At 40.9% G+C, this 27,651-nt stretch overlaps 2 protein-coding genes across 4 annotated transcripts; one reads left to right on the top strand and one right to left on the bottom strand.

Annotated features, from left to right (window-relative positions):
- Nucleotides 1–8,810: 8,810 nt before the first annotated feature.
- On the bottom strand, nucleotides 8,811–13,662 carry LOC118938837 (GTPase IMAP family member 9-like). 3 transcript variants are annotated; one of them, XM_036945189.1, is made up of 8 exons: nucleotides 13,532–13,648; nucleotides 11,883–12,438; nucleotides 11,710–11,790; nucleotides 11,546–11,626; nucleotides 11,382–11,462; nucleotides 11,218–11,298; nucleotides 10,892–10,953; nucleotides 8,814–10,463 (listed from the first exon to the last, which is right to left on the bottom strand). In XM_036945189.1, the coding sequence occupies exons 3-8, from the start codon at nucleotides 11,777–11,779 to the stop codon at nucleotides 10,425–10,427; spliced, it is 414 nt and encodes a 137-aa protein (XP_036801084.1). In that variant the 5' UTR covers nucleotides 11,780–11,790; nucleotides 11,883–12,438; nucleotides 13,532–13,648; the 3' UTR covers nucleotides 8,814–10,424. The 3 variants fall into 3 exon arrangements, with proteins under 3 accessions (XP_036801082.1, XP_036801083.1, XP_036801084.1); XM_036945187.1 differs by lacking the exons at nucleotides 11,218–11,298; nucleotides 11,382–11,462; nucleotides 11,546–11,626 and having other exon boundaries at nucleotides 8,811–10,463; nucleotides 13,532–13,662; XM_036945188.1 differs by lacking the exons at nucleotides 11,546–11,626; nucleotides 11,710–11,790; nucleotides 11,883–12,438; nucleotides 13,532–13,648 and having other exon boundaries at nucleotides 8,811–10,463; nucleotides 11,382–11,539.
- On the top strand, nucleotides 13,658–18,530 carry LOC118938838 (GTPase IMAP family member 7-like). Its single transcript, XM_036945190.1, has 2 exons — nucleotides 13,658–13,800; nucleotides 15,908–18,530. Exons 1-2 carry the CDS (start codon nucleotides 13,773–13,775, stop codon nucleotides 16,633–16,635), a joined length of 756 nt encoding a protein of 251 aa, XP_036801085.1. The 5' UTR covers nucleotides 13,658–13,772; the 3' UTR covers nucleotides 16,636–18,530.
- The last annotated feature ends 9,121 nt before the right edge of the window (nucleotides 18,531–27,651 follow it).

Raw genomic sequence — 27,651 nt, 5'->3', positions numbered from 1 at the left:
TTAGCGTTAGCATCCAGCAGGCAACATTTCAACAACAAGAAAAGCCTTCAAATTCAGTCCTCAAAACGCAAACTTTTTTCCAAATTAACTCCATAATATCGACTGAAACATGGCAAACGTTGTTTAGAATCAATCCTCAAGGTGTTTTTCACATATCTCTTTGATGATATATCGTTCGTGGAAGCCTGGTTTCTCCTCTCTATCAAATGGAAAAATACTTGCACCTGGCTTTTGCGCACCAATTTCGACGCAGGACACCAGGCGGACACTTGGAAAATGTAGTCTCTTATGGTCAATCTTCCAATGATATGCCTACAAATACGTCACAATGCTGCAGACATCTTGATGAAACGATAGAAAGCACATGGTTGTTCCTGCTGCATTCACAGCCATATAAGGAGACATTTGAAAACAGAGCTTCAGAGATTCTGCTCATTTCCTGTTTGACTTTTCATCTTGGTTTCGCCTTTAGAATGAGTTCTGCGGCACTCACAGATAATATCTTTGCAGTTCTGGAAACGTTACAATGTTTTCTTTCCAAAGCTGTGAATTCTATGCATAGTCGAGCATCTTTTCGTGACAAAATATTGCGCTTAAAACGGGCACGTTTTTTTATCCAATAATGAAATAGCGCCTCTAAGCCTTGGCCAGGTCGATGAATACGGCTGCACAGTAATGTCTCTTATCGATGGTGGTTATGATATTGTTTAGGACCTTGAGCGTGGCTGAGGTGCACCAGAGTGTCTCCCCCTTTGAAGAGGGAGATGATCGCTGCAGCTTTCCAATCTTTGGGAATCTCAGACGATATGAAAGAGAGTTTGAACAGGCTAGTAATAAGAGTTACAACAATTTCGGCAGATAATTTTAGAAAGAGTGTCGAGATTGTCTAGCCCAGCTGATTTGTAGGGGTCCAGATTTTGCAACTCTTTCAGAACCTCAGCTATCTGGATTTGGTTGAAGGAGAAATAGTGTAGGCTTGGGCGAGTTGTTGTGGGGGGTGCCGGGCAGTTGACCGGGGTAGGAGCAGCCAGGTGGAAAGCATGGCCAGCCGTAGAAAAATGCTTATTGAAATTCTCAATTATAGTGGATTTATCGGTGGTGACAATGTTTCCTAGCCTCAGTGCAGTGGGCAGCTGCGAGGAGGTGCTCTTATTCTCCATGGACTTTAGTGTCCCAGAACTGTTTTGAGTTTATGCCACAGGATGCAAATTTCTGTTTGAAAAAGCTAGCCTTAGCATATGGGTTCCTAACTTCCCTGAAAAGTTGCATATCGCGGGGGCTATTCGATGCTAATGCAGTAGGCCACAGGATGTTTTTGTGCTGGTCAAGCCTTGAGTGAACCAAGGGCTATATATATATATATATATCTCTTCCTGGATCTACATTTTTAAAGAATAACCAGGCATCCTCTACTGACGGAATGAGGTCAATATCCTTCCAGGATACCCGGGCCAGGTCGATATCCTTCCAGGATACCCAGGCCAGGTCGATTTGAAAGGCCTGCTCCTGTTTTAGGGAGCGTTTTAGGGTGGCCATTTGACCGCAGAGCCATTACGGACGCAGGCAATGAGGCAGTGATCACTGAGATCCTGGTTGAAGACAGCAGAGGTGTATTTAGAAGGCAGGTTGGTCAGGATGATATCTGTGAGGGTGCCCGTGTTTACGGATTTGGGGTTGTACCTGGTAGGTTCCTTGATAACTTGCGTGAGATTGAGGGCGTCTAGCTGAGATTGTAGGACGGCCCGGGGTGTTAAGCATGTCCCAGTTTAGGTCATCTAGCAGTATGAGCTCTGAAGATAGATGGGGGACAGTGGTCTATAAAGGTGGTCTATAACAAGTGGCAATGGTGAGAGACTTGTTTCTGGAAAGGTAGATTTTTAAAAGTAGAAGCTCAAATTGTTTTGGCACAGCCTGCAGAGTTCTGTCATACTATCCAGGTCTATCTCTGCAGTATATTGCAGCTCCGCCCGTTTTATCTTGTCGGAAAATGTTATTAAAATTCTGGATTTTTGGTGGCCTTCTTAAGCCAGGATTCCGACACATCTAGGACATCCGGGTTGGCAGAGTGTGCTAAAGCAGTGAATAAATCAAACTTAGGGAGGAGGCTTCTAATGTTTATGGTTATAGAAGTCAACAAATGAGAGCACCTGGGGAATGGGATTGTGGCTAGGCACTGCAGGGCCTGGATTAACCTCTACATCACCAAAGGAACAGAGGAGGAGTAGGATAAGGGTACGGCTAAAGGCTATAAGAACTGGTCATCTAGTGCGTTCTGAACAGAGAGTAAAAGGAGCAGGTACGTGTTTGAGGACACAGCAGGTGAGGACGGCTCACAAACAGGCACAGTAGGACCGGAGGCTAGCCTCGCTGTCTCTGCCTCCAGTTCCATCTGGCGCATTTTAAACGTAATCTGCCGCTGTTCTTCATCTGCCTCAAGTTTACACATCTCCAAATCTAACTGCCGCTGTTCTCGTTCTCGTTCTTTTTCTGCCTCCATTTTACACATCTCCAAATGCCGTTGTTCTCGTTCTTTTTCTGCCTCAAGTTCACACATCTCTAACTGGAGAGTCTCTCGCCTAATTTGGGCTCTCTTCCGCCTCCAGTTGGAACTGTGCTAAACGGACATCCCTCCTGGCATCACCGTTTGACAGTGGGGAGAGTGGATCAAAACGGGACAATGTGGCTGGTGTTTTAGCCTCGCCCTCATTATCAGACACCAATGGGCTTACAAGAGCAGCAACATCCCCTACAGGGGTAGTAGGCTCAGGCAGCGGCAACACAAGCACCTGCTCTTCCAACAATACATTTAACACTAGCTGTTTAACCTCCGCCTTAACTAAACTCTGCGGAATCAATACTGAAAAATGGTCAGCCAAGGTCATTAAGTCAACTCTACGACATTTGTCAAAAACCTCCCACGAAGGGTTATCCAAAAAGGATTTCAAATCAAAAGTCGCCATCTTAAACTACTTCACAAGAGCCAAAGAAAATAGCAAACACTAATGCTACTTCAGCTATGACGGTCAACACTGAACTATACCACTACAACAATCTACATGAGCGGCATGGGTGTCAGTAAAGACATATCCCAGACGAGGCTCCACTTATGTTACGAATCCCTTTTGGCCCAACCAACAGTCTAGGGGGGATGGTAATGAGACCGGTAACATAACTCAAGCAAATTATAATTGTGACAAAGTAAAAGTGAGAACAAAATAACCACGACAACTGAAATCTACCGTCAAACTCAGGGTTTATTAATAAACACACGGTAATGGAGGGAGCAGGAAAAGGGGCTGAGCTGGACCCAAGGAAAGAAACAATAATTATTCAAAAACCCCCTAAGCTAGACTAGCCTACTTTAACAACAGCTAACTAACCAAAAATACAGTGGGTGGTCCTCCCAGTTCTAACTAGTGTATTTAACAAAGTCTACCTACGGGTAGTGTATGCCCATGGGCGACTTGTCTTGTTTCCCCCTTTTCCCACCAGCAAACAAACAAACACCATAACCAAAAACAATACTCACAGGTGATGACAAAGTGCTATGGAGGTGCTCAAACAAAAGAGAGGTTAATACACAAAGAGAGAGTGAAACACAGAGACCTACAGACATGGCATTTACAGAGCGATTGAGCTCTAGAGCAAACAACTGATGGGGTTTTTAAACCAAGGGAAAGGAACTGTGATAGGGTAGGAAACAGGAGGAGGTGTGTCTTCTGATTGATGATTGGATTGGTGACTGATTGGGAGTGATGATTTACACCTGTGAGGGGAGAAGGAGAGAAAAGAAACACACACACATGATACACACACAGGATACTGGTATCCGTAACAGCGTGGAAGAATAGATTCAAGTCATAATGTACAGACAAGGGTATGGTAGGATGTGAATACAGTGGAGGTGAACCTAGGCATTGAGTGATGATGAGAGAAGTTTTGTATCTAGAGACACCATTTAAACCAGGTGAGGTCACCGCATGTATGGGAGGTGGGAAAAAAGGGCTAGCTAAGGCATATTGAGCAGGAGGCTCTACAGTGAAATAAAACAATAATCACTAACCAAAACAGCAATGGACAAGGCATATTGACATTAGGGAGAGGCATGCGTAGCCGAGTGATCATAGGGTCCAGTGAGTAGCTAGGCGAGCTGGAGACACGGCGATTCAGACAGCCAGCAGGCTGGGGCTAGCAGGATAGCAGAAGGGCCTTGGAGAGACGTCGCAACGGGAAGGGTCTGTTGAAGCCCCCTCTGACGGTTAAGTCGGCAGACCAGTCGTGTTGGATCGGTGGGGCTCCGTGTAGGCAGTAAAAGGGTCCAGGCCAATCAGCAAAATAGGTATTGTAGGCTACCTCCAGACTAACTGGTGCTTGCCCCGGGACAGAGTCATCAAGTGCAGTCTGGATGCTCCTCGCTAATCACATCAGACCAACAAATATTTTTAACATCATCCACATAAGAGTCACAGCAAAATCTTGCGTATGATCTCTTATACACTATTTTTGGCAAAGCTGTTGGAACCTTGGCTTTCCTGGATATAGCCACTATATTGTGATCACTGCATCCAATGGGTACAGATATAGCTTTAGAACAAAATTCTACAGCATTAGTAAAAATGTGATTGATACATGTGGATGATCTTGTTCCTTTAGTGTTTGTAAACACCTTGGTAGGTTGATTAACAACATGTACCAGATAACCTGAACCCGTCCTTGGTCGGCAGGATCACTGGAAAGAAACAAGCAGTCCTAGCAACTGATGCCAACTGCGTCGCGGGATCCAAACTTAGAAGCTAGGCAGCTACCAAGAACTTTCCAATATACTTTCAAGCAACAAACTTTCCAAACAATCAAAACCGAGCTCTTCCTCGTTCCATGTTCAACAAGAATTGATGTCTTGGATGGAAGGAAGGCGAGAGAATGATGCCCAGTATTGTTCTTCATATAGTATTGTTCCTCATATAAAAGTTTTAACTAGTCAGTGGCCACACCCCCGTGAGCCCAGACATCACATTAGGCGTCATAGAACTGCCCCTTCTATCACAGAGTATAAAACACCATCTTACAAAATATACATTAAGTCAGAGAACTCCGGGACAGAGTCCCCACGTTGGAATGGCTACAATTCTATAGACCATGAAACCAGACCGCGCGCAGTGTTGGCAACACGGCTGGAAATGGTTCAACTCTGAGACTATCGATCACTACAGAATAAGTGAGAAATTCTAGATCACACAAATTACTCGTCTGCAGCTAGAAATGACGTAAACCTTGAACGAGAATACCAACAACCGCCGAAGCATCTATTCTTTGAGAACATTTTCGAATGGTACTCTGAAGTATCCATTCTAACCACCTTGTGACTTCTGTGAAAGTTAACCAGAGACTGATGAACTCTACAGGACGATCGAGTGTCTTCACCGGAGAGACAACAACGACATACAGGCGTAAATATGTACATTGCAATTTCTTTCAGAATGAGCAGCCGTTCATGTGAAAAGTATTAGCATGTCCATGAGTACAATTATCCACTGTGTGTAGTGAATCAATTTTGTCTTTCCCGCTCTTTCTCAGTCCCCATCCCTTTCCTATGTCTACCAAGCCGTCATATCGGCTTAGCCCACTAGGGACTTTTCTATCATTGTTAGTAACCAATATCTACTGTTTGTTTGTTATGTATTTCTGTGATTATTTAGTTAGTTAGTAAATTAATAATTAAGCCAATTTATATGATTCATTATGGAAACTAGGGTTCATGCAGATAAGTTTGGAATGAGAACTGATGAGGTAATAATACATTCATGAGAATGACTAATCGATCAGATATTAAAATATCTGAAAAGTTATATTTGGAAAATTATAGCTCTGTGTAAATCTCAACATTTTCCGTGGTGCCTGACTTCCTAGTTAATGAATGTTTACATGATTAGTTTAATCACGTAATAATTAAACCTAGAGAACTGATTTGAAATAAATAAGTCTTCATATTTAATGATAGTCCAGACACGACACAAGCTATGACAACAACATTGTGCCGGGTATGAGGGTCATTTATTTTATTTTATTTATTAACCTTTATTTAACTAGGCAGGCCGTCACCGACCCAGAGAATTGGGTGATCACGCTCTCCGAGGCCGACGTGAGAAACGTCTTTAATTAGGTCAACATCCTCAAGGCCGCGGGCCCCGGCGGTATTCGAGGGCGCGTTCGCAGAGCATGCTCGGAACAGCTGGCAAGCATATTCACAGTCATGCTCAACTTCTCCTTGTCCCAGTCTGTAATCCCCACGTTTTAAGATGAACATCATCATTCCTGTTCCTAAGAACTCTAAGACTTCATGTCACAATGACTACCACCCAGGTGGTGAAGGTAGGCAACATCACCTACGCCACGCTGACCCTCAAGACAGGGGCCCCACAGAGGAGTGTGCTTAGTCCCCTCCTATAAACCCTGTTCACTCAAGACCGCGTGGCCACGCCTGACTCCAACACCATCATTACGTTTTCTGATGACACGGCGGTGGTAAGCCTGATCATCGGCGATGATGAGCCTACAGGGAGGTCAGTGACCTGGCAGTGTGGGGCCAGAACAACAACCTCTTCCTCATCATCAGTAAGACCAAGGAGCTGATTGACCACAGGAAACTGGAGGCGAGCACGCACCCATCCACATCGACTGGGCTGCAGTTTGGCATGGGCCCTCAAATCCTCTAAAAGTTATAAAGCTGTACCATTGAGAGCATCTTGAGTGGCTGCATCACTGCCTGGTATGGCAATAGTGGTTAGAGCAGTGGGCAAGTTTGCTGGATCAAATCCCAGAGCTGACAAGGTAAAAATCTGTTGTTCTGCCCCTGAGCAAGGCAGTTAACCCACTGTTCCCCGGGCACCGTGGATGTCAATTATGGCAGCCCCCCGCACCTCTCTGATTCAGAGGGGTTGGGTTTAATGCGGAAGACACATTTCAGTTGAATACATTCAGTTGGACAACTGACTAGGTATCCCCCTTTCCCTTTCCAATAGCACCGCCCTTGATCGCATGGTGCTACAGAGGGTGACAGAACAGCCCAGTACATCACTGGGGCCAAGCTCCCTGCCATCCAGGACCTCTATATCAGGCAGTGTGGTAGGAAGGCCCGGAGAATCGTTAAATAATCCAATCACCCAAGCCATAGACTATTCTCTCTGCTTCCGCACAGAAAAGGGTACCAGTGCATCAAATCATCAAACCAACAAGCTCTTGAACAGCTTCTATCCCCATGCAATAAGACTGATAAATAGCTACATGGACTACCTGAGTTAACCTTGTATCTTTATTGACCTTTTATTGTTCCACTGTCTCTATGGACACTCACAGGGCCCTACACACTCACAGGGCCCTACACTCTCACAGGGCCCTACACTCTCACAGGGCCCTACACACTCACAGGGCCCTACACACTCACAGGGCCCTACACACTCACAGGGCCCTACACACTCACTCCATCATCTGCTCACTCACACATAATATGCACATACATTTATACTGATTATACACACCCACTCACATACAAGCTGCTGCTACTCTGTTTATCTTATATCCTGTTGCCTAGTCACCTTTCCCCTATACATATCTACCTCCATCACACCAGTATCCCTGCACATTATAAATATGGTATTGGAACTGACCCTGTATATAGAATACTTACTTACTTATTGTGTTCTTCATATTTCTTGTGTTTTTTCTAGTATTACATTGTTGGGTTGAAGGAAAGGCATTTCACTGTACTTGTGCATGTGACATTACAACTTTAAACTATTATCAGAAACATGTTGGGTTGTTTTTACAGCTTTAAATTTCCTTGCAACCCGTCAAACTGATGTCATTTGGACATTTTGTACAGCAAATCTTTCCATTTAAAAATGTCCATAAATGTCTTTGCTCCGCGAAAGAAGCAGAGATGACAGAAAACTTTTATCAAGGCGAGACCCAAATGCAGACACAGGAGGCAGATGGTTGGAGTTGAAGATGTTTAATAAATCCAAAGGGAATAGGCAAGAGAATGGTCGAGGACAGGCAAAAGATCCTAACCAGTTCAGAGTTCTGGAGGTACAGAGTGGTAGGCATGCTCAAGGTCAGGGCAGACATAATGGTCAGGCAGGCGGGTACAGAGTCCAGAAACAGGCAAGGGTCAAAACCGGGAGAACTAGAAAAAGGAGAAAAGGCAAAGCAGGAAACCGGGAAAAACCGCTGGCAGGCTTGGAAACATACAAGATGAACTGGCACAGAGAGACAGGAAACACAGGAATAAATACACTGGGGAAAACAAGCTACACCTCGAGGGGGTGGAGACAATAACGAGGACAGGTGAAACAGATCAGGGTGTGACAACTTTACCATTGTCAACTAGTTTGAAGCATTTATTCTATTGATTTATGATATTATACTGGTGAGCAAGGGTTTATTTAGTCTTCTAGGGGAACATATAAGCCTACTGACAGAAGAGAAGATGCATGTATCTAATTATAGACAATTTGACTAACAAATAGTCTACCAAAATGTCAGAAATGATAAGCAGAAACATATCTAAATCAGGCAAAAAAATATCCTGTACCCCATGTCAGAAAATCGTTACACCTTCTCTGACTGTAGCCTACAGGCATTTTCTATATTAGCAGGTTATGGTCAGGTGCAGGCATCAGATTTTCACTTTATCACATATAGTCAGGCGGTTGCGGATGGGTTATAAGCAATTAAACAAGCAAGCTGACCCGCGCACCACTAATGCATATTGTCATAAGACATTTTAACATGATTAAATAACACCAGGATAATTATTTGTATACATGTCCATAGTTTATTTTTATGCTCAACTTTACAAAGGTTTACCACAGTAAATTATGACGTTTTTTTTTTTTTTTTAAATTACAGTTAAGTCCAACATTTAATTTCCTTATGTAACAAATCAAGATGACTCCTGTGTGACTAACAACACACCATAATGTAAGTCAAAAAGAAAAGGCATTGTCATTAGAAAACACAACATATTTTTCTGATTCACTCCACAGAAGGTAAGTTATTGTTTGAATGTATGCAGTTACATTCCTGTGGCCCATCATTAGGAAATAAGCCACATTATAATAATAATAGTAATAATAATTGATTCATTTTATATGGCACTTTTCATTATGCACAGAATCTCAAAGTTGCTCAATTTAAAAACAAATTTGTTTGTGATCTGACAGATTCTTAAAACAACAGTGAATCAAGTCACAAAAATGTTCTAACTATTTTGGGTCAAATAAGTCTCCATAAATCTACATAACTGACAGAAGTTACAAAAAGGAAATTTTAAATTACACTACAGATGCAGTCACTCATACTTAATAACTGGAAAGTGAAATAAAACAGTTCATGCCATTCAGCTGAAATACAGTATACAGATGTAGGATCTTAATTTGAGCCTGTTTGCCACAGCAGGAAAATAATGCAGCAGCAATAGGAAATGTAAATTATCATGTGGATTATAATTAATGGACATGGTTGAAGGGGTTGATACATTTTTCGTAAGGGAAAACCAAGTCTGAAATGTAAAAGTGGAAATGACAAACTTTTAAAACCTCAAATATATTACACATTTTAAATGTTCCTGCATTACACGAAAGATCTCCTGCAAAAGGGTGGTCAAATTAAGATCCTACACCTGTATATTCATTCTCAATTTAGAACATTTTAGATCAATTGTTTTGCATCACGGTCTTAGATTCTTCTGATTATACAATGATGTGACTTAAACAATCATTTGGTGACATTAATTCAGTTTTGTCCCTGGGATCTAAGTTAACTCACTGTACACTTGTCATCTGTATGTTTTGTTTTCCAGTCCTCAAAGTCACGAGACATTTGATCATTGCCCAGTAACTTGTATATTTTCTCCATCAGCTCAATCACCTGCTGGTAGTCTGTCTTTGTGTTTTTGAACACATGTCTGCTCCCACAGCAACTTACTATTTCTTTCAGGTGAGTGTCAGCCTGATTGATGAACGTGTCAAGGCTCATATGTTTGAGGTCCTCTCCATTAGTAAAGAGGACACATGTTCTCTCTTTAAATCGTTCCATGTCAGAGAAGATACCTTTCAATTGTTTCAAGATCCCTCGTTCACCATCTGTGAATCGGCCAATCTGAATCACCAGTAAGTACACACTCAACCCTGTCTGACACCACGTTAAGCAATCCGCAATGTGTTTGCTTGGTTGTTTAAGACAATCATCAAAGAAATCTGGGGTATCAATGACCCTAACCTCTGTCCCTCCCATCTTCATATTTTCTACATGACACTCTTTTGTAACTGGTACAGAGCTTGCACTTGATGGGAAAATGTTTTTCTTCAGGATTGTGTTTCCACTTCTGCTCTTTCCAGTTCCTGTCTGTCCCAGTAGCACAATGTTCAAAATGTTGCTGGGATCGCTTTCATAGTTTCTTTTACCTGGTGAAACAATAATAGCAGCAATCGAGTTAGACATGGTTTCATCCAGCTTCAATATACCTTGCTTCTCAATTAGTTTACTGATGCTCTTAAAATGATTTAGGTTATATATTTAAAAAGTGAGAACAAGATATTACTTATAATTTATAGATTTTTTGTTAGCCCGAATGTGATTCAAATGGGTGCGAGGATAGTGAACCAAATTTTGTTATTTTTATACTGATGTCAAAAAATACAGCAGAATGTGCATGAGTTAAATTAGCCAAATGTTTAGAAATGTTAAAAAGCATATAGTGTATTTTGTATTGCATAGCGCAAGGAGTTCTACAGTTAAACTTGTGGCTTGATATAAAGACTCACGCAATGCAGGCTAGTATAGCTTGTGGTAAAGATTTCACTTATTGAGTCAATTCTACCCTGGGGCTTACCAGTCTTTGAGTTTCCAGATCTGCTTGCCGGCCCATCGTGATATCTGCCAGGATCACTGAACCTAAAGTATACAACCATGACAAATAATAGATTTTAGTACCTTTGACAATGTTAGAAAATAAAGAAAATGGAATTTGGTCAAATTAGAAAATAGAAAATAAAGAACGTATTGAATGCCATCACTTCTGACACCAATGTAATGAAACAGGCAGGGAGCAGTTCGATATCCGCGCTTCTAAACCCACGGTTTTTACAATATAATAGCTTTTAGTGATTTTGCAATATTAGAAAATAAATAATGTGTTGAATGTCATTTTGTTTTTACCTCTCATCTTGTGGTTTTGATTGGTCCCCGAATCTTGTTCCTCTGAACTCTTTTCCAAGATGACCATCATAGTCAATAGACCTAAGTACACCATAACACATATATAATAGCTTTTAGTGATTTTGATAATATTAGAGAATGTATTGAATGTCATTTGATTTTACCTCTCATCTTGTGGTTTTGATTGGTCCCCGAATCTTGTTCCTCTGAACTCTTTTCCAAGATGACCATCATAGTCAATAGACCTAAGTACACCATAACACATATATAATAGCTTTTAGTGATTTTGATAATATTAGAGAATGTATTGAATGTCATTTGATTTTACCTCTCATCTTGTGGTTTTGATTGGTCCCCGAATCTTGTTCCTCTGAACTCTTTTCCAAGATGACCATCATAGTCAATAGACCTAAGTACACCATAACACATATATAATAGCTTTTAGTGATTTTGATAATATTAGAGAATGTATTGAATGTCATTTGATTTTACCTCTCATCTTGTGGTTTTGATTGGTCTCTGAATCTTGTTCCTCTGAACTCTTTTCCAAGATGACCATCATAGTCAATAGACCTAAGTACACCATAACACATATATAATAGCTTTTAGTGACTTTGACAATATTAGAAAAGAAAGAAAATGTAATTAATGTAATTTAGTCTTACATCTTTTGGGCCTTTCTCTTTTCCGACAGTGTTTCCTTTCTTTTTAGTACAACACTTTCACTGTAGTTTTCGTAGGTGTACTTGAAGAACTTACGGTCCATTCGTAACTTTTTGTGCAGATCATTATAATTGTTCAAGACTTCCAGGGGATATTTTATGTTTTGATTGATATAATGTTTCAGTGCAAAGATCTCATCCCTGCATGGTAACATAACTATCATGTTTGCTGTAATATTTTCTCCAAAGGTATCTTGTAGGTGAACAACTTGCTGTTTAACCTCCTCTGGTGTATCATGCCTATCTTGAATCACAAGCAGGGATATATGAAGGCCGGGGTATGAAAGTGCCATACAGTCGATAATTTGCTGGTCTGAATTATTGCCTTCTCCAAACATGTCTGGGGTGTTGATTGCAGCATATAATTGATTCTCTCTCCGCTCACATAGTTCCGTATCATCGTCAAAACCATCTCTTTCTTCTAGGATCAGATTTCCTATTGAACACTTTGGAGCTCCTTTCTTTCCAAACAGAACGATGGTTAACTTTTCTCCAGAACCTAGTTAAAACAATAAGAACAGTCTTAGATCGTAATGTTATACCATTGCAAGGGACACACAATGGAGTCTAAAAACGTTACCAAACCTCGACTAACCGGTGCCCCCGCACATTGACTCTGTACCGGTACCCCCTGTATATAGTCTCGCTATTGTTATTTTATTGCTGCTCTTTAACTACTTGTTACTTTTATTTCTTATTCTTATTCATATTGTTTAAACTGCATTGTTGGTTAAGAGCTTGTAAGTAAGCATTTCACTGTAAGGTCTACTACACAAATCAAATCAAATGTATTTATATAGCCCTATATAGCTATATAGCTGATATAGCTGATATCTCAAAATGCTGTACAGAAACCCAGCCTAAAACCCCAAACAGCAAGCAATGCAGGTGTTGAAGCACATCATCCCCACCTTCTGGGAGAATGTTTTAACTAGGTTCTGGAGAACCTGTTGTACACCTGTTGTATTCAGCGCATGTGACAAATAACATTTGATTTGATTTTGAACAGTATTCCAGAACATATTTAAACCATATTGAGCAACATTTTCTTTCTGCTACACACCAGTAAAATCCTGTTTTCATTATGTATTACTCCAGACAAAATGACTGTTTTCCAAAGACACTAAACTGTATCCAGCCTAAAAATAAAATGTGTAACACTGCACAAAACACAACCTGAAGTGATTCAGCAATTGTACAATTCTGGCCAATAAATAGGTTTTTTTTAATCAAAAAGCGTTATAGGCATATGACTAAAACTGTAGATTTGTAACTTTGCGGGTTACTTTTTTTTAAACAGATGTGAGCTCAACTTTGCAGAGATGTGTGCCTTTGGTGTACAGCGTTTAAATGAGAAAAATGTTGCCCATATGTCCACATTGTTTAACTCATTGGAGCAGTGTCTGCTTTTTAAGTTATTTTGTCAATACGTTCTTCAAACTAAATGTTGTTAAATAAATCACATAGATCCTTAGAAGTATGAACACATGAGAGTAGAAATTACATATTTACTGGGTTGACATCTCTTTATAAAAAGTAAAATAGTGGCTTATGGCGGTTGATGATTTTAGAATGAGAAAAATTGCACTTACCTGTCATTTTCCTCTTCTCGTTTTGCAGCAATCGCCACTGGATTACGAAACCTGAAAAAAAAAAAGAAATAGGGAGGTTTTCAACTCGTCTCTGCAAGTCTAAAAGGAATGTTTCGCATCCCATTTATATACTGAGTTGAATAGAGGTATGGTCAATCGTGTGGGCGGTTTTAAGGGAGCTTGATAGATAAAACACAGACAAGTTGCACCTTTCCACTTCATCCAACTCTATTAAGACAAGATGGGTGGCGGCAGCTCTATACCAGAAGGTGAGAATGACTTTCTTTCACTTTTTTGCAATGAGGTGAAGTTAGCTCTATATTAGCCTAGGCAGCTGATCGTGCAGATCTAGCGACTATACTCGATCTTCTAGGTTGATCCCCATTCCCGGTATTCAGTAATACACGTGTCCTCCCCTGTGGACCGGCTCGTACATAAAGGATCCTCCATTCATGCTGAAAATGCATAATTTTCCTCCTTAACTATCTTTAATGGCGAGAAGGTGGGGGGAAAATGCCCACTTTCTTCATGAAACAACATTATCCACCACAATTTAGGATGTTTCACATCATGTTCAGCCATGGGTGCGCAACACCCTAAATTGTCCGATAATTGTGTTTCATAAAAAAAGTATTGCTATTGGTTCAGAGATCTCACCAGTCCAATCCAATGCATATGTAGTTATATTTTATTAATTGGGGGGGGGGGGGGGGGGGGGGTCTATTTTCAATTAATTTAATTTGAATTATATATATAAAATAGTTGCTTAACTTCAATAGCTTCCACCCCATATCACTTTCATGAATGCACCCAACTGCTATGGGTTCATGGACCTTGTCTATACAATCTATGGCAATTAGTTTTGTATTGTTTGACTTTGGCTTATTTATATGAAGTTAAATTTATGTTATATGCTTTACTTTATATGAAAAATACTTCTGTAACTTCAGGAGCATCCACGCCATATAATTTTTATTAACACAACCACCTGATATTGGTTCAGGGACCTCACCTGTCCAATCCATAGGAATTACTTTAGTATTTTTAGATTTTGTCTATTTTGTTTATACATTTTCATTGAATTTACATGAGAAGTACTTTCTTAAAACTTCAATAGCTTCCACCCCATGTCACTTGCACAAATACAACCAACTGCTATTGGTTCAGGGACATGTCTGTACAATCTAAGGGAATTACTTTTGTAGTTTTTGACTTCAGCTATTTTCTATGAAATGTATTGAATTATATGTCCCAAAAAATGCTTCCTTTAATCTTCAATACCTTCCACCCCATATGACTTTCATGAATACAACCAACTGCTATTGGATCAGGGACCATGTATGTACGGAAATTACTTTAGTATTTTTGACTTTCGCGGTTTTCAATGAATTCAAATGGACTTGAAATAAAAGATACTTCCTTAAAACGTAAATTACTTCCACCAAATGACTTTTATGAAAGAAAAAAAGCTGTAAGTTGCAGTGGGATATCTTTGGATATCTAAAGAGGGTCATAGGTACTCCTGCCTTTTATCTCCGCTTCATTGAATTGAATGAGAGCGCTCCGGAGCCCCAGAGTTGGGGGGGGAGGGTCAGGGAGTCCTGTGGCCGCACAGGGAGGGGGCGACACACGTACAGTCGCCAGGGGACTCTGGGGCCACCCCAGGGACCCTGCTCTGCCCCCTGAATGAGAGTGTCACTCACCCAGCCCCAGCACCATTCCTCAGCCAGCCCTCCACACACCAGAGACCCAGTAGGCCAAAAAAAATGGGGTCAGAACTGCCAATCTCTACAGAAAATGCTTGCTCTGCCACCGTGAAGGACAGTGTCACTCACACAGCTACTCACATGGGCCTTCTCTCTGGTGACCTGGTGACCTCTCCCCCTCCAGGCCTCTAAATCTACACTCCCTGGCTGCACTGCCAGCTCTCTCCCTGGGCTATGAGAGTACAGCTTACTCTCACTCAGACCTCTATAGTCCCTCTGCCAGGAACCACGGGCACCTGGTGCTCTCTGCACGTTTGGAGAGCAACAGAGGAGAGGAGAGCAACACTTTAGCTATATTTCGTATCCAAAAAGAAAATACGACACCAAATTGAAAAAACAAGCGGTGCAACTTGTTCACTATTAAAAGCTGATTCAGAATATGTTATTTATATCATTCTTGCACGTTCCATTGAAGAGGTATTGATGAGAAAAGTCAGAAAATGTTATATATAGCTAACTACACTGTAGCTTTTCAGTTGTTTCTTTAGTTTCACACAGGAAACATTGTTGAGTGTATGAATCAAATTTCTTCCACCACAAGAAGAAGAATGTTTAGCAGGACATTTGTTTTTACTGAATAGGTCACTAAGCATTAATTCTTTCTTTTTAGGTCCTGACCTGAGAATTGTGATGATTGGGAAAACTGGTGTGGGGAAAAGTGCTGTTGGAAACACAATTTTGGGCAAAAACATATTCAAATCTCATCCCAGCGCTAACTCTGTGACTGGGACTTGTGAAAAGCATCAACTTCGAGAGAGTGAAAGATGGATTCATGTGGTGGATACACCAGGGATTTTTGATACAGCCAAAAAAGCTGCAGTTATCAAAAACGAGATAGTGAAGTGTATTCAGGTTTCAAGCCCTGGTCCTCATGTCTTCTTGCTGGTGATCCAGGTGGGCAGACTCACCAAAGAGGAGCAGAATTCGATTGAGGCCCTGGAGGAAATCTTTGGACCAGAGGCCTCCAATCACATGATTGTACTGTTTACTCGTGGGGATGAACTTCAGGGTCAAACAATACAAAAGTATGTAAGCACCGGTCATCCAAAGCTTCAAGAAGTGATTCAACGATGTGGCAACAGATTCCATGTTTTCAACAACAGAGATGGGAATAGAAGTCAAGTTGTTGAGCTGATCAAAAAGATTGATGACATGGTGGCAGGAAATGGAGGAAAGCACTTCACTGAGAAAATGTATCAGGAGGCAGAGAGAATGATTAAACAGCAAAATATGACAAGGGAATTGGCAGAACTCCAAATATACGATTTCACATTCCTTGCTGAATTACTGCAGAGAGTCATTGAATTTAAAAAAATACTTGATTTAGAAGATGACTAATAAGTAAGCATAGCTGTGGCTATTTCCTCTCCACGAGGAACACAATCTGTGACTACTGCCACTTATGTGAATTATGATATCTTAACCATTTAGCTTATTGTCGTATAATATAGTACTTGAGTAGGACATCTCTCCTTCTCTAATCAACATTTTTCTTTATTATTTGAGATGAACATTAATTAAAATGCTATATATAAAAATTCAGAATGTAGTGAATACAATATGAAGAGAAAGGTGAAAATGAACTGTTGTATGACATGCTGATTGAGCTCTAAGCTTACGGGAGCACTCAAATGAAGTCATGGTGGTATGAAAATCAAGCATAATCTAACTAAAAAAGATATGTATTTCTGTAAAGAGATTGTTTGTTTAATGTTTCACCTAATCAGATACACTGTCATGAACATGCCATATTGGTTAATAATAAGGCGTGCAATGCTATACTGAACAAAAATATGAACGTAACATGCAACAATTTCAACGTTTTTACTCAGTTACAGTTCATATAAGGAAATCAGTCAATTGAAATAAATTAATTAGGCCCTAATCTATGGATTTTACATAACTGGGCAGGGGCACAGCACTGCACTTACACAAATTACTGATGATTGGTTGAAAGAAATTGATAGTAAGAAGATTGTGGGAGCTGTACGGTTAGTTTTCAGAGCAGCCTTTGATATTATTGACCATAACCTGATGTTAAGAACTTATGTTTTATGGCTATGCAACCTCTGCCATATCGTCAATTCAGAGCTATCTATCTAATATAACTCAGACTCTTTAACGGAAGCCTCTCTAATGTCAAACATGCAGGATGTGGTGTACCGCAGGGCATCTTTCTAGGCCCTCTACTCTTTTCTGTTTTTACCAATAAACTGCCACTGGCATTAACACAAAGCCTGTGTGTCCATGTATGCTAATGATTCAACCATATACTTGTCAGCAACCACAGCTAATGAAGTCACTGAAACCCTTAACAAGGAGTTGCAGTCAATTTTGGAATGGTTGGCCAGTAATAAACTGGTCTCTGAATCTAAGAGCATTATATTTGGTACAAATCCTTCCCTAAGTTTTAGACTTCACCTCAGCTGAATCTGGTAATGAATGGTGTGGCTGTTGAACAAGTTGAGGAGACTAAATTACTTATTGTTACCTTAGATGGTAAACTGTCATCGTTAAAACATATAGATTCATTGGTTGGGGAGAGGTCTGTCCATAGTAAAGATATTTTGTTTTGACACCACACTCCAAAAAGCAAGTACAGGATTTAGTTTTGTCTTATCTTGATTATTGTCCAGCCATGTGGTCAAGTGCTGCAAAGAAAGACCCAGTTAAGCTGCAGTTGTCCCAGAACAGAACATCTTGCTCTTCATTGTAATCTGAGGGATAATATAAATACTATGGATGCCAGTCTCTCTTTGCTAAGAGTTGATGAGAGTGACTGCATCAAGAAACATGAATGTGTTAAATTCAAAATTGTTTGCATGGTCAACTTATACACAGCTCTGACACACACACCCCACCAGACATGCCACCAGGGGTGTTTTCACAGTCCCCAAATCCAGAACAAATTCAAGAAAGCGTAGAGTATTATATAGAACCATCATTACATGGAACTCGCTTCCATCTCATATTTCTCAAATGAACAGCAAACCTGGTTTAAAGAAACGGATAAAGCAACATCTCACGCCACAATGCCTCTCCCCTATTTGACCTAGATATTTTGTGTGTATGTGTTGATATGTAGGCCATGTGTGCTGTTTTTATATTTATGCAGTTCTGTCCTTGAGCTCTTCTTGTTTATTGATGTTCTGTATTATGTCATGTTTTGCGGGGACCCCAAGAAGAGTAGCTCCTGCTTTCGACAACAGCTAATGGGGATCCTAATAAAATACTAAATACCAATTAAACGGTGTAATAAGATGATGTATTCACAAAAAAATGGTTATGTTGATCTATTTTAAGAAAATATTTACATTAATTGTGAGATGAACAGCCATTAATGTCTAAACCGCTGGCAACAAAAGTGAGTACACCCCTAGACAACCCTTTGGACATTTTCACTTAGGGGTGTACTCACTTTTGTTGCCAGCGGTTTAGACATTAATGTCTGTGTTTTGAGTTATTTTGAGGGACAGCAAATTTACACTGTTATACAAGCTGTACACTCACTACTTTACATTGTAGCAAAGTGTCCTTTCTTCAGTGTTGTCACATGAAAAGACATACTCAAATATTTACAAAAATGTGAGGGGTGTACTCACTTTTGTGATATACTGTATATACAGTGGGGAGAACAAGTATTTTATGCACTGCCGATTTTGCAGGTTTTCCTACTTACAAAGCATGTAGAGGTCAGTACTTTTTCTCATAGGAGAGACGGAATCTATAAAGCAAAAATCCAGAAAATCACATTGTATGATTTTTAAGTAATTAATTTGCATTTTATTGCATGACATAAGTATTTGATCACCTACCAACCAGTAGCAGGACTAGTATACCTTCTATTGCAGGAGCAGGGCTGGTAAACCTTCTACAACAGGAGCAGGGCTACTACACCTTCTACAACAGGAGCAGGGCTACTACACCTTCTACAACAGGAGCAGGGCTACTACACCTTCTACAACAGGAGCAGGGCTATTTCACCTTCTATAGGGTTAGTGAACCTTCTACAACAGGAGCAGGGCTACTACACCTTCTACAACAGGAGCAGGGCTATTTCACCTTCTATAGGGTTAGTGAACCTTCTACAACAGGAGCAGGGCTACTACACCTTCTACAACAGGAGCAGGGCTATTTCACCTTCTATAGGGTTAGTGAACCTTCTACAACAGGAGCAGGGCTACTACACCTTCTACAACAGGAGCAGGGCTATTTCACCTTCTATAGGGTTAGTAAACCTTCTACAACAGGAGCAGGGCTAGTACACCTTAGTGCAGGAGCAGGGCTATTACACCTTCTATAGGGCTAGTAAACCTTCTACAACAGGAGCAGGGCTACTACACCTTCTACAACAGGAGCAGGGCTACTACACCTTCTACAACAGGAGCAGGGCTATTTCACCTTCTATAGGGTTAGTAAACCTTCTACAACAGGAGCAGGGCTACTACACCTTCTACAACAGGAGCAGGGCTATTTCACCTTCTATAGGGTTAGTAAACCTTCTACAACAGGAGCAGGGCTAGTACACCTTAGTGCAGGAGCAGGGCTATTACACCTTCTATAGGGCTAGTAAACCTTCTACAACAGGAGCAGGGCTAGTACACCTTAGTGCAGGAGCAGGGCTATTACACCTTCTATAGGGTTAGTAAACCTTCTACAACAGGAGCAGGGCTACTACACCTTCTACTACAGGAGCAGGGCTATTTCACCTTCTATAGGGTTAGTAAACCTTCTACAACAGGAGCAGGGCTACTACACCTTCTACTACAGGAGCAGGGCTAGTACACCTTAGTGCAGGAGCAGGGCTATTTCACCTTCTATAGGGTTAGTAAACCTTCTACAACAGGAGCAGGGCTACTACACCTTCTACTACAGGAGCAGGGCTAGTACACCTTAGTGCAGGAGCAGGGCTATTTCACCTTCTATAGGGTTAGTAAACCTTCTACAACAGGAGCAGGGCTACTACACCTTAGTGCAGGAGCAGGGCTATTTCACCTTCTATAGGGTTAGTAAACCTTCTACAACAGGAGCAGGGCTACTACACCTTCTACTACAGGAGCAGGGCTAGTACACCTTAGTGCAGGAGCAGGGCTATTTCACCTTCTATAGGGTTAGTAAACCTTCTACAACAGGAGCAGGGCTAGTACACCTTAGTGCAGGAGCAGGGCTATTACACCTTCTATAGGGTTAGTAAACCTTCTACAACAGGAGCAGGGCTACTACACCTTCTACTACAGGAGCAGGGCTACTACACCTTAGTGCAGGAGCAGGGCTATTACACCTTCTATAGGGTTAGTAAACCTTCTACAACAGGAGCAGGGCTAGTACACCTTAGTGCAGGAGCAGGGCTATTACACCTTCTATAGGGTTAGTAAACCTTCTACAACAGGAGCAGGGCTACTACACCTTCTATAGGGTTAGTAAACCTTCTACAACAGGAGCAGGGCTACTACACCTTCTACTACAGGAGCAGGGCTATTTCACCTTCTATAGGGTTAGTAAACCTTCTACTACAGGAGCAGGGCTATTTCACCTTCTATAGGGTTAGTAAACCTTCTACAACAGGAGCAGGGCTAGTACACCTTCTACTACAGGAGCAGGGCTATTTCACCTTCTATAGGGTTAGTAAACCTTCTACAACAGGAGCAGGGCTACTACACCTTCTACAACAGGAGCAGGGCTAGTACACCTTCTACAACAGGAGCAGGGCTAGTACACCTTCTACTACAGGAGCAGGGCTATTTCACCTTCTACAACAGGAGCAGGGCTAGTACACCTTAGTGCAGGAGCAGGGCTATTTCACCTTCTATAGGGTTAGTAAACCTTCTACAACAGGAGCAGGGCTACTACACCTTCTACTACAGGAGCAGGGCTATTTCACCTTCTATAGGGTTAGTAAACCTTCTACAACAGGAGCAGGGCTACTACACCTTCTACTACAGGAGCAGGGCTATTTCACCTTCTATAGGGTTAGTAAACCTTCTACAACAGGAGCAGGGCTAGTACACCTTAGTGCAGGAGCAGGGCTATTTCACCTTCTATAGGGTTAGTAAACCTTCTACAACAGGAGCAGGGCTAGTACACCTTAGTGCAGGAGCAGGGCTATTTCACCTTCTATAGGGTTAGTAAACCTTCTACAACAGGAGCAGGGCTAGTACACCTTAGTGCAGGAGCAGGGCTATTTCACCTTCTATAGGGTTAGTAAACCTTCTACAACAGGAGCAGGGCTACTACACCTTCTACTACAGGAGCAGGGCTATTTCACCTTCTATAGGGTTAGTAAACCTTCTACAACAGGAGCAGGGCTACTACACCTTCTACTACAGGAGCAGGGCTATTTCACCTTCTATAGGGTTAGTAAACCTTCTACAACAGGAGCAGGGCTACTACACCTTCTACTACAGGAGCAGGGCTATTTCACCTTCTATAGGGTTAGTAAACCTTCTACAACAGGAGCAGGGCTACTACACCTTCTACTACAGGAGCAGGGCTATTTCACCTTCTATAGGGTTAGTAAACCTTCTACAACAGGAGCAGGGCTACTACACCTTCTACTACAGGAGCAGGGCTATTTCACCTTCTATAGGGTTAGTAAACCTTCTACAACAGGAGCAGGGCTAGTACACCTTAGTGCAGGAGCAGGGCTATTTCACCTTCTATAGGGTTAGTAAACCTTCTACAACAGGAGCAGGGCTACTACACCTTAGTGCAGGAGCAGGGCTATTTCACCTTCTATAGGGTTAGTAAACCTTCTACAACAGGAGCAGGGCTACTACACCTTCTACTACAGGAGCAGGGCTATTTCACCTTCTATAGGGTTAGTAAACCTTCTACAACAGGAGCAGGGCTACTACACCTTCTACTACAGGAGCAGGGCTATTTCACCTTCTATAGGGTTAGTAAACCTTCTACAACAGGAGCAGGGCTACTACACCTTCTACTACAGGAGCAGGGCTAGTTCACCATCTACAGGGCTATCATTTAGGACCTTTAAAGTTGAAGTGACACATCCATAACCTGAGCGGAAACCAGATATGAAAAACGCAATAAAATGCAAATTAATTACTTAAAAATCCTACAATGTGATTTTCTGGATATTTTTTTTCCCTCATTTTGTCTGTCATAGTTGAAGTGTACCTATGATGAAAATTACAGGCCTCTCTCATCTTTTTAAGTGGGAGAACTTGCACAATTGGTGGCTGACTAAATACTTTTTTGCCCCACTGTATTCCAGTCTGTGCTCGATAAACAGTCCTGTAGCTTAGCATTTGTGTCGTCTGACCACTTCCGTATTGAGCGGGTCACTGGTACTTCCTTTAGTTTTTGCTTGTAAGCAGGAATCAGGAGGATAGAATTATGGTCAGATTTACCAAATGGAGGGCAAGGGAGAGCTTTTCACATGTGTCTTCGTGTGGAGGTAGTAAAGGTAGTCTACAGTTTTTTTTCCTCTGGTTGCACATGTGACGTGCTGGTAGATATTAGGTCAAATGTATTTAAGTTTTCTTGTATTAAAGTCCCCAGCCACTAGGAGCGCGCCTCTGGATGAGCATTTTCTTGTTTGCTTATGACCTTATACAGCTGATTGAGTGCGGTCTTAGTGTCAGCATCGGATTGTGGAGGTAAATAGACAGCTACGGAAAATATAGATGAACACTCTCTTGGTAAATAGTGTGGTATACAGCTTATCATGAGGTACTCTATCTCAAGCTAGCAAAACCTTTAGACTTCTATAATATTAGATTTTGCGCATCAGCTGTTATTGACAAATAGACACAGACCAGCACCCCTCATCTTACCCGAGGTAGCTGTTCTGTCTTGCCAATGCACAGAAAACCTAGCCAACTGTATATTTTCCATGTTGTCGTTCAGTCACGAAACACAAGATATTACAGTTTTGAATGTCCGATTGGTAGGATAGTCTCAAAGGGAGCTAATCCAGTTCTCCAGTGATTGCACGTTGGCCAATAGGACGGATGGTAGAGACCGTAAAACGGCAGCCATCTCCTCCCGAGTCAAGGTTAGAAAACTAGCTAGCGCTCTGTAGAATGTGCTATGGTTACTAGTTAGCTAGCTAGCCTGGTTGGGAGGCCTAACAAAAACGGCAACTAACGTTTGCTACCAAGCTAGCTACAGTTAGCCTTAGCCATATATAGCTCTTCAGTTAGCTAGCTAGCCAACACTTGGCTAGGTAGCTGAAAAATGCTAGCCAGATGCTAGCTAGCAGAATTAATGTATCCCCACCAACAACAAAAAAAACAACAGCATGGAATATATACTTTTTCTCTCCTTCACGTTTTTGTCTCGTCTACAACACTTATTTTTTTGCACACTGATCTACAGATCCCATTCTTTTTCAAAGGGACACTTTCAAGGTCATAGTTATTTGAGTGTATTGCGCAGATGGGCAGACATTAAGGTTTTATTGGCGGACAACATCCCGAATGGTGTACCGCCAATGGTATATCGCCGCAACCTTCTGGGTGGGGTGAAAACTGAGAAACTTTAACAACATAAAATAAAATACAAATAGTATTAATTAAAAAACATAACAAAAGTCAATGTCCTCCACTTACTGAAATATACTCAGATCCCTAAACAGGCTCTGGGTCCTGAGATGGGGATCATCTTCAGTCAGTTTTCCTGCAATCTGTTAATCTGTTAATTCCTGAAGACCCAAAAACCTTGCAGCCGCAGATACAATTATGTCCTGCTTTTTGGATTTCCTGCTCATTTGGGCAGTACCATTATTCACTTGCTCAATAAATGCCATTAAATACCTTCATTAGCTTCATTATCAGTGTATCTGTATCCTTCAACTGATGAACGACATTCTGAATCTCAATTGGCTGCTGTGCATCTACTGCCATAGCTTCCTCAGCTCTACTCTCTCCAACAATTTCCTGCGCCTCCGTATAGGAGACCTGCTGTACAACCCAGATCGGTGCTTCTTCAAACTCCTTCACCATAGCAGGGCACTCCAGGAATTCGGCAATGTGATTTCCACCACAATTGCAACACCGTAAATCATTTCCATCATTCACCAACATATTTTGCTCCGTCACCACACACTTGATACATGACGACACCTTTTGCAATTTCGACACTGTAAAGGTTCATTCACAAACACTCTCACTGCATATCTTCTATATCTCAGCTTCACATGAGTAGTCAGGTACTCTTCTTCAAACATCAGTAACACCAATTGTCTTTCCTCCTTCTTTCCATCTACTACACGGTTTAGACAACGTGCTCCAACCACTCCTGAAATCTGCTTAGTCAGATAACTAGTCACAATTTACAACAAGACTCCAGATATAACACCTTTTATTGGTGCTTTGTTCCCAAAATCAAAACTCTCCACTTCAGATCCTGATAATTTATAGAGCCACAATGCCTTCTTCTTCTGCTCTTTCAAAACGCAGGAAATCAAAACAAAACCACTCCTGGTCACTCTTACTGACTCTACCTTTCCTAATGTCTCCTTAATAACCATTTCATGCGTGAATTCCAAATATCTCTAACGGTCGTCCCAGCGTGAGTGTTTTTATACATGTGATATTAGAACGTTCTCTCCATTCCAGAATGTGATTGTTACGCAACAGTACATTTAATCCACGCTGCCCTCAAACCAAGGCATGCAGCCTGTTTTTATTTATAGGCTGTTTTCAACTTGTCAATTTCAAATTAGTTTTTTATTTTCTAAGAACAGTTTGAATTGAGGTGTGTTCCGCCTCCTCATCCATTCACATAAAAGTAATCATTTTTACTTTTGTAGACCAATTACATTTGTTTTACATTTCTGACCCAGACAAAATTCTCAAAGCACTTCCCAATTGTTTGTGCAGTTCAAGTCTGCAGACATGTGCGCATCTCCCATCCTGCACATGTGTTGACATTTTCCATCTGTTGCCTGCATCACAGTCATAGATGTTTTCATTACCAATAATAAGTGGAAATGTGTGCGTCTCTATCAAAGTAAGTAAGTAATATTCCTGTGTATATTCCTTATAACCATAGACACATGAGGTAACGTTACTCATTTCATAACCTTTATGGTGTTATACTCAATGCTTAGGTAGCTAGCTACATTCTACTATTAACTCTGGAAAACAATGCTAATTGTGTCAGAGAAGTATTAACTTGTGCTGTATTTTGAAGCTACCCTGGCCTTATGACTCCCAAGTGGTGCAGCAGTCTAAGACACAGAGTCTTAGTGTGAGAGGAGTCACTACAGACACCCTGGTTCAAATCCAGGCTGCATTTCTATCAAAGTAAGTGCCTTATTACCTTACAATAGTTTCTACTGCAGCTAACTGTGGGTATGGAGCATAATATTTTTGTGTATATTCCTTATAACCGCAGAGATGCGAGGTAACATTAATAATTTCATAACCTTTATGGTGTTATATCAATCAGTTGCAAACCAGACTACGGTTTGCAACTGCACATGGGGACAAATATCGTACTTTTTGGAGAAATGTCCTCTGGTCTGATGAAACAAAAATAGAACTGTTTGGACATAATGACCATCATTATGTTTGGAGGAAAAAGGGGGAGGCTTGCAAGCCGAAGAACACCATCCCAACCGTGAAGCACGGGGGGCATCATTTTGTGGGGGTGCTTTGCTGCAGGAGGGGCTGATGCACTTCACAAAATTGATGGCATCATGAGGGAGAAAAATTATGTGGATATATTGAAACAACATCTCAATCAGTTAAAGCTTGGTCGCAAATGGGTCTTCCAAATGGACAATGACCCCAAAAATACAAGGTATTGGACTGGCCATCACAAAGCCCTGAACTCATGCCATAGAAAATTTGTGGGCAGAACTGAAAAAGTGTGTGCGATCAAGGAGGCCTACGAACCTGATCTGTCAGGAGGAATGGGCCAAAATTCACCCATCTTATTGTGGGAAACTTGTGGAAGGCTACCCGAAACATTTGACCCAAGTTAAACAATTTAAAGGCAATTCTACCATATACTAATTGAGTGTATGTAAACTTCTGATCCACTGGGAATGTGATGAAAGAAACAAAAGCTGAAATAAATCACTCTCTCTACTATTATTCTGACATTTCACATTCTTAAAATAACGTGGTGATCCTAACTGACCTAAGACATGGACTTTTTACTAGGATTAAATGTCAGGAATTGTTTAAAAATGAGTTTAAATGTATTTGCCTCAGGTGTATGTAAACGTCCAACTTCAACTGTATTTCCACAAGGTCTCGGACTCCAGGATGGGAAAATGTTTACAAGAAAGAAAAATTTGAAGACAGAGACAGTTATTGATTTCCATTGTTACTGGTTAAGTTGAAAAGGGGAGAAAAAGACAAACCGTTTTTTAATAAATTAGCTATGTAGGGAACTCAACATTCTGAAGGCTACAGATTTGAGTCACCACTAGAATAGTCTACTCACCTTCTACAGAATACAGACTTGAGTCACTGTTGGGGAATAATCAGAATTAGTTGGTAACATAGGTAAGATGTTTTATATTCATCATATGTTTGTAAGTTACTTCTCATCAGAATGTGTTATTTTTGTATTATACTGTGGCGGGGTTGCAGTATCTGTTCTATGTCAAGACTAAGTTACATGGGTAGGAGAGAGGGGAGAGGTCAAGCGTGTATCTCTTGGCTCCACAATGTCTGTGTGCCAGTGAATGTGTCTCTGTGATCTTGTCAAGATAGGATGGATTTGATATATGCCTGTTGATATGTGTATTTGGTTTATGGTTCTGAGTTTGAGAAAATAACATAGTTTAGGAGACAAAGCTGAACGATAAATTATGCCTATGCTGTCTGGCTATGTGTGTCTTTGCTATAAAGGATCTCAGTTGCAATGTGTAAGGGACTCTCAGAGAATTCATTTATAGACGCTGAATTGATCTGAGAGTCACAGGGTTGTGATGGAGTTCCTATAATTAAAGATGGACTTTGTGATAACTAACTCTGACTTGTGTGTGGTTTGCTCTCATGATTTGGTAAATACAGGAAATTTCCACGACAGTCACCACCAAAATTCGTCCTCACCATTCTATAGGCTACAGATTTGAGTCACTACTGGAATAGTTATTTTTATGTTATAGCTTTGTTTAATCTAATTTATAAAATGATTACTCATTATTTTGTAAGAAATGTAAGGTATTTAAATCAAATCAAATGTATTTGTCACATGCACATGGTTAGCAGATGTTAATACAAGTGTAGCGAAACCTTGTGCTTATAGTTCCGACCATGCAGTAATATCTAACAAGTGATATAACCTAACAATTCCACAACAACTACCTTATACACACAAGTGTAAAGGAATGAACATGAATATGTACATACAAATATATAAATGAGTGAT

The sequence above is a fragment of the Oncorhynchus mykiss genome, chromosome 15 (assembly GCF_013265735.2).
Source record: "Oncorhynchus mykiss isolate Arlee chromosome 15, USDA_OmykA_1.1, whole genome shotgun sequence".
NCBI lineage: Eukaryota > Metazoa > Chordata > Actinopteri > Salmoniformes > Salmonidae > Oncorhynchus > Oncorhynchus mykiss.
The sequence above is the reverse complement of the archived record's forward strand: the minus strand, read 5'-3'. Positions and strand labels throughout refer to the sequence as shown.

Coding starts and splice junctions, on each gene's coding strand:
- LOC118938837 (XM_036945187.1), bottom strand. CDS start 13,655: ATGGGATGCGAAACATTCCTTTTAGACTTGCAGAGACGAGTTGAAAAC. Junction 11,791..11,882: donor AAGAGAAAGGCCCAAAAGAT/GTAAGACTAAAT, acceptor TGGTGTACTTAG/GTCTATTGACTATGATGGTC. Junction 10,464..10,891: donor ATCTGGAAACTCAAAGACTG/GTAAGCCCCAGG, acceptor TTGTTTCACCAG/GTAAAAGAAACTATGAAAGC.
- LOC118938838 (XM_036945190.1), top strand. CDS start 13,773: ATGGGTGGCGGCAGCTCTATACCAGAAG. Junction 13,801..15,907: donor CGGCAGCTCTATACCAGAAG/GTGAGAATGACT, acceptor CTTTCTTTTTAG/GTCCTGACCTGAGAATTGTG.